At 38.2% G+C, this 7,101-nt stretch overlaps 1 protein-coding gene across 1 annotated transcript; it reads right to left on the reverse strand.

Moving 5' to 3' along the window:
* Positions 1-1,096: 1,096 nt before the first annotated feature.
* LOC116725327 (C-type mannose receptor 2-like) lies at positions 1,097-6,322 on the reverse strand. The gene is made up of 6 exons (XM_032571286.1): positions 6,294-6,322; positions 5,537-5,723; positions 5,214-5,296; positions 4,638-5,018; positions 4,048-4,401; positions 1,097-2,839 (listed from the first exon to the last, which is right to left on the reverse strand). The coding sequence occupies exons 3-6, from the start codon at positions 5,245-5,247 to the stop codon at positions 2,487-2,489; spliced, it is 1,122 nt and encodes a 373-aa protein (XP_032427177.1). The 5' UTR covers positions 5,248-5,296; positions 5,537-5,723; positions 6,294-6,322; the 3' UTR covers positions 1,097-2,486.
* Between the last annotated feature and the right edge of the window lie 779 nt (positions 6,323-7,101).

Consider the following 7,101-nt stretch of genomic DNA (forward strand, 5'->3'; position numbering starts at 1 on the left):
AACACATTAAAACCAAGCACAGTTACTTCTTAATTGGTAGCTGGACTAAGCTAATGTTGTTGTGTTTTCTCATTTTGAAGTTGTGCTTAGTCAATGTTGTGTTTTTGAGTTTGTAATTGTGTGTTAATGATTTGTCGAAGCGTTTTGCACTTCAGGGCCACCGTAGGCTGGGACTCGGACACAGTCCAATCACGCCACAGCGACATAAACAGAAGAATTTCTTGTTGGGAGGTAGGACGATGATTTCAATCATCGACCATGAATACGCACAGCTTTGTTATCCACACTCACTGTGCAAACTTGTTTTTCAAGAGGCCTGACATTCTGGCCTGATGGCAGACAACAGCGTCAGAGTTATGTCACCAGGAGCTGATGGACGGTTCTACAGTCAGCTGCATCCAAGCAGTTTGTTCAACCTCTACTCAACAATTTTTTTACAGTGAAGTTTTTTTATTCCGCCAGTTCATCGTGGCAAATGTGAGATTATTACAGTCATATTTAATAAGTAAGAGTATGCTTCCCAGTGAGGCTCATTTGTCAGATAAAAAGTACCTTTTGAAAATTGACAACCTTTAAGCAGGTATTTTTAAACTTATTTTTCATAAAGGCTACAGGTCTGATGTGATACTTTAAGTTTAAATATCATGCTTTTATTAGCTGTAAGCGGAAAATCATAGTTTACAGAAATAAGTTACTTTCAAACATCCATCTCTGTGTAATTAATCTATATAATGTATTTCAGTTAGTGATAAAGTTCCTGAAATAAGTGGACTTTTCAATAATACATATAATACATAAAAAATAATTGGCACTCACCTGAAATATGAGCTCCACACATTGATATATGATCAAGAAATGAACGGAATGAACGGTGCTGTGGTGGCGTAGGGGATAGCGTGACCCACGTTTGGAGGCCTTGAGTCCTCGACGTCGCGGGTTCGATTCCCGGACCCGGCGACATTTGCCACATGTACTTCCCCCCTTTCCTGTCAGCCTAATATAAGGGACACTAGAGTCCACAAAAAGACCCCCTGGAGGGGAGAGAGGAAAAAAAAAAGAACGGAAAACAGCAGGAATTTGCTAAACTACAGCTTGATCACAAATAAATGTTGCTTTAATTCAGTATGTGGAAAAAAATAAGGTTAAGGGTTTTTACGTTACAGACGGAGTTGCAAAGTTTCTATTTCCTGTAACATCTGTCTTTCTGAGTTAAATAAATTACCTCAGTTTGTTTAATAATAAATTAGCGTTCAACATAGAACAAAAACCTGGTTGGTGATCGAACTAAATATTGCATAGTTTTTATGTGTTTGTTCCTAAAAACAGAGAGAGAGAAAACATTGCGCACTTTGATAAAATCCGTTATACTCTTAACGACTAGAAACAATTTTACTATATTTTCAAAAAAGATTAATCAAAGTAAAACTGAGGCTTGCGGGTGACACTCGGGGGGATTAGACATGACCTTTGTGCAGCCATTTCCAATCCTAGTTTCACAGTTAGCTACATGCTTGAATTGTAACAGTTGATTTGAGTGAATCACTTCATACTAAACTTCATTTATCCTCTTTTGTCCAAATTAAAATTCAAGATTGCATACATTGGTCATGACATCACTCATGAACTGGCGTGTAGATAAGCTCCACTTGGTGAAAGGGTGGTTGTACAGGATCCCAGCCGCCGGGCTGACCTGACTCCAGGCTTAGTCTGGATTGGAAGGGGAGCCTGCGGTGCTTTGCCTCAGGCACCCCTCTCTATCGTGCGAAAGTCAGTGGTCAGCGCTGCCTGCCCTGTGTTACTCCTGAGGGCTAAGTGTCTTTCCAGTTTTACCCTACTCATCACCTTAACTGATTTGCACACACACACACACACACACACACACCAGGGCCATAAAATTTACATTTGTATGATGTTGTTGTCGTCACTGGTTGCCCTCCACAACCCCAAACCTCCAACTTCCCCCGGTCTACTTGGATGCTAGAATTTACGCTGTCTTTGTTGTCTCATAAGGTTGAACATCAGATTCGCCTCTTCAGAGAGCAAAACTACGTTGACACAACTACTTCGATATATAATACTAATATTACGTCAGTGGGTCTCAAGGAAAAGTACATTTGAACAAGAATGTCCTCCACAGCATTTTAAACGAGTCCAGACTCTTCAGACAATGTCCAAACAAAGAAAGCTTGAGTTTTATACCCAGTCCTTGGGACTACAAGTAGATTACGAGTAGAAACTTTAACTATTTATTTTTATAAGAGGTGAAGTTAAAGTCAAATTATACCATAAACAGGTAATCAGTGCAAATACAATACAACAGGAGAGACGTGAGCTCCTCTGTTACAGCCAGGAGTTTTGGACCAACTAATAAAGGACTTTCTGTTGATACATTTTTAAGAGACAGTCTGCATCTAATCAACATTATCTCGTCTTTGCCCTCATCGTTCCTTTGGTCTGCTGTGGCCCTAATGCTACGATGTAGAGCTTTAAACCTTAGAGCAAATGAAGTTCAGTTCCTCTGTGTCGTTTCTTTGGAACCATCTATGTTCTCCTCCAGCCTGCATGGCTCCAGACGTGTTACAGTTGTTCATCCATCCTGCTGAGGTCGAGTTCTGATAGCTGATCATCTCCTTACAGACCCAGAACCAGAAATTAAGAGTGCAGTTGAAGCGCAGACCCAACCAGACAAAAGGAGTCGATGCATTCTTGGTTTTCTCCTGGATCCATCTCTGATCATCCATGTTGGTGATGGTGACCAGGTCATCATAATGGTGGGGATCTCTGCAGTAGGTCAAGGCGTCCTTCCAGGTTTTATTTTCTTTGATCAGGATCACTTTATCTGTCAGAGAAGATCACAGGACAATCAAAATAATTCACACTTTAGGTTTTAGGTTTAACCACAGTGAGATACAACATGGAGAAACAAAAATGTATCTTAATTGAGGGAAGATTTTGAAATTTTAACTGTTTTAGTAATTTGAGAAATATAAAATGAATATCTACTGTATATAAGTAGAATGTTTGTCCAATGATTGTCCCATATCAGTGACTGGCTCTCCAGTAACTCTCTGGTTTTAAACACTGGTAAGACAGAAACTATGATTATTGCTCCCAGTCACTTGCACCAAAATATCAGCCAGACAATTGCATCTTTCTGCCTGTTAGTAAAATCAAAGGTAAAAAAAAAATCTAGGTGTCACATGTGATTCATCCTTAGGTTTCGACTCTCACATTAAGGCTGTTTCCCGATCCTGTTTCTGTCATTTAAGAAACATTTCTAAAATTAGACCAATGGTCTCCAGAGTTGACCTGGAGAAAATCATTCATGATTTTGTGCCATCTCGTCTGCACTACTGTAGCGACCTTTTTTACTGCCTGGATAAATCCACAATTTCACGTTTGCAATCAATACAGAACGCAGCAGCCAGACTTCTCACCAAATACAGTAAATTATGTGAAATCGTTCCTGTTCTATAGTCATTACACTGGCTTCCAGATGATTTTAGAATTCATTTTGAAGTTCTTGTGCTGACATTCAGAGCATTACATGGCCAGGCCCCTGATTTTCTTTGTCAGTTTTTAACTATCTGCTGGTCTTCGTTCTGAATCTTTTGGTTGTTTCACAAACATGGTTAAAAACTAAAGGGGACCAGGCCTTTCAGTCGGTGACACCAAGGCTGTGGAACAGTTTGCCCTTACAGCTCCGTTTTGCTGACTCTGTGGAAATTTTTAAAAAGCAACTAAAAGCATTTTATTTTCCCAGGCTTTAATCTCTTGATTTTATTATGTTTTTTATGTTGGTTTTATGTTTTGAATGGTTTTAAGGTTGATTTCTATTGTACAGTGCTTTGTGATTTTATGTCTGTGAAAAGCGCTTTAAAAACTTTACTTACTCACTTACTTTCTAGATGAATACATTAATTTGTTTATTTTTTATTTTTTTTGCCACACAGCATTAAGCACTTTGAATTGCCTTGTTGCTGAAATTGTGCTATATCAATAAAATTACCTTCTTTTATTGTGGGAATATCTATTAGAACATCTCACCATCATAACAGATGAAGGGTTTTCTTTCAGTGCAGTTCTCATTCTTCCATCTGCCTCCATCATCAAACACAGTCATGGCACATTGACCACTGTTGATTCTCTGATTATCAAACTTCAGATTCCAGTGTCTGAAAGAGAAACTGCTTCCATCTGACCACCTCCAGGTGTCTCTGAACAGACCGGTAAAAATATATGTATATCTTCCCACAGAGCTGGTTTCTTTCTTCACTTCTTCATCCTGTAGTTGCTTCGTTCCACTGATCAGGTCTGTGTGATTCTCTCTGCAGTAACTCTGAGCTTCTGTCCAGTTTTTATTTTCTCGAATCAAGTGGAATTTCTTTGACGAATTACTGTCTGTGAAATAGACAAAGTGTGAAGATCGATCAATCTAAAGATTTTTTTTCCCCGCAGAATACAATTTTAAATCAGAAGTTGGAACAACAACAACATTTTCAAGTAACTGAATCACTCAAAGTTCCATTTTTTTTCTCATGATAAATGTAACATTTTTAGTCTTTCTTTTTACTTTTAATACATTTCCATCTACAATCCTGAATTTCACTTAAGTCTTAAATTTCAAATGTTCTCACCGTTATAGCAGAGAAAATAAAGATTTTCATTACAGGATATGTCGTCCCACTTCAGGTAATTCCATAGGATTCCACAGTTCTGCATCCCTCTATAATCATTTGGTTCTCCTGGGCTCCAGTTTGTCTCACTTTCATTGAACTCCACTCCAGGTAGAGACCAGAACCATGTTCTGATACCATTTGTTTGATCATTCAGACCAATCCAAGCTTCACTCTGATCTCCAGCTGAGATGTTGATGAGTCTCTTCATGTCCTTCATGTTAGTCACTGTGGCCAGGTCAGCGTGATTCTCTCTGCAGTACTGCTGAGCTTCAGTCCAGGTTTTATTCTCATTAATGTAGTGATACTGATAGAGCTGACAAATCATTGCATAACATTGACCTGAAACAGCAGAAAATGTTGGTGAAGTTAATCATGAGGATGTTATAAAGTGGAACATGGCAATTAGATCATAGATTTTATGCTATTTTTTTTCAACATGTCTTTGTTACCATATATTGGTCCTCTACGAGAAAATTAAGCTGTATTGTATTATTTTAAAAAACCCTGCAACATAATTCATGTAGAGATACTTACTCATCCAAATGAGCAGAAGCAGATTCCACTTCATATTTGCTGTTAGACGTTGTATCTGATGTTGTCTTTTCACAGATTTGCCTCTGATGGAGAAAGCATGTAAAATTTGAAAAATAAATTGTAACATTTAAAAAAGGCTAAGCTAAGATAAAAACTCGGTCTTCATAGAAACTTTCTTGAAGATTTATAATAATTTGATAAAGATTTACTTAGGATTTTACCAATATGTCTATTTTAGTGTTTTAGGGACGCACAGAAGATACTTGTGTCATGAAGCCTAGGCGCAAATTCAAACTGGAAGACTCTTTTATCCCCACCGGTACCTGCTAATTGAAGCGACCCGCCTACAGACGTCGGCCAATCAACGCTGGACCAAGCCACGTCACGTCCAATCACCGTCCAAGTCCCAGTTGATAATGACCTCCATCCATGGCGTCCTTCGCTCTCCAGCCGAGCTCAACCCAACACCACCCCCTCGTCTTTTCTCCGTCTGAGTCTCTCCAGATTGAACTACCATAATAAGTAAAATAACCACACTTTAAGAACCTTCTCAAAAAGATATACAACTTAATTTAAATCAGTAGTTCCCAAAGTTTTTTGGGGCCCCCTATGGATTACAATAAAATCCCCCCCAAACAAGAAAAAAAATAAATCTAAGGGCACACACCTCGTTCAACCGCTCAACAGGTATTTTGTTTTCAAACTCCACTGAAGTTTATTTCACACTTCAGGTTGCAACAAAACTACAAACCATCTTTACAGTGAAACCCTTTTGTGTAACCGTTTTTCTTTTTCATTCATCCATACCGCTTCCCCCGCTTCCCCTACAATGGCACGGCGCCCTCCCCCAGGGGGCGCGCCCCACACTTTGAGAACCACTGACTTAAATTGACCATCACTTCATTAAAGCTTCTGTTAATTTAAGAAGCAGGAACAACAAAGTACTACAAATATTAATGCTGATATCAAGAATAAAGAAAGAAAACATCCAATAAATACATATCCTTTAGCCGATATATAAATGGATACACAGCTAATGAAAAAAATAATTAACAGTGTGAGCTGAGGATAAAAACTTACGTCTGCAGCAGTGGTTATGTTGTCTTAATGTTGGCTCAATGGCTGTTCAGTTCCATCTGACATAACTTTTGTAGGCTTGGGCTTTTGGTGGGAGGAATTTGAATATTCAAAATTTAACAAAAATGAAATGATATTTCAGTTTCCTTATTTGTAGCATCAATAGTGTAGTTTCACATATATAACTTCCACAGTGAATGAAACATTAAGTTGACGTTAAGATATCATCTGGTACTGCTGTTCATTGGAAGATTTATAAAGTGAGAGAGTAAAGAAATGTCAAACGCAAGTCATATAGCAAGTCCATGTAGCCTTGCTATATGAAAGAAGTAGACAGATATTTCCTCAGAACATGAGGGAAAAAAAACTTTCCCAGGTTTTGCTTTGAATAACATTGAAAGAACCATTTGTTTGGAAACACATCAGACTGGTTAGATGGAACAGCCCTCATTTACATCTCAGAGGTTTCACTCTGCAGCAGATGAAGCTGCTTACTGTAGGGTTTTTTTTATCCTGGATCTCATGTATAGCTTCCATTCAACACCGATGTCAGTATTAAATATTAGAATATTAAAACATGGCGGCTAAAAATCTTCATTAGTCACAGAATTCAGTCAGCGGTACTGTTATGGCAACAGATCCAATATCTATGTCATTCCTTAGACGGTGAAAGTGAAGGACTCGTGCAAACCGTGAATTTAACAAAAAATCTTTATCTGTAAAAAAAAAAAATGCAAATACAAAAATGACGACAAATCAGTTTTACAAGTAATTTTTCCTTTGTTCCAAAAAATACATAGCTTACACGGTC

This window comes from Xiphophorus hellerii, chromosome 9 (genome assembly GCF_003331165.1).
Source record: "Xiphophorus hellerii strain 12219 chromosome 9, Xiphophorus_hellerii-4.1, whole genome shotgun sequence".
Classification (NCBI taxonomy): domain Eukaryota; kingdom Metazoa; phylum Chordata; class Actinopteri; order Cyprinodontiformes; family Poeciliidae; genus Xiphophorus; species Xiphophorus hellerii.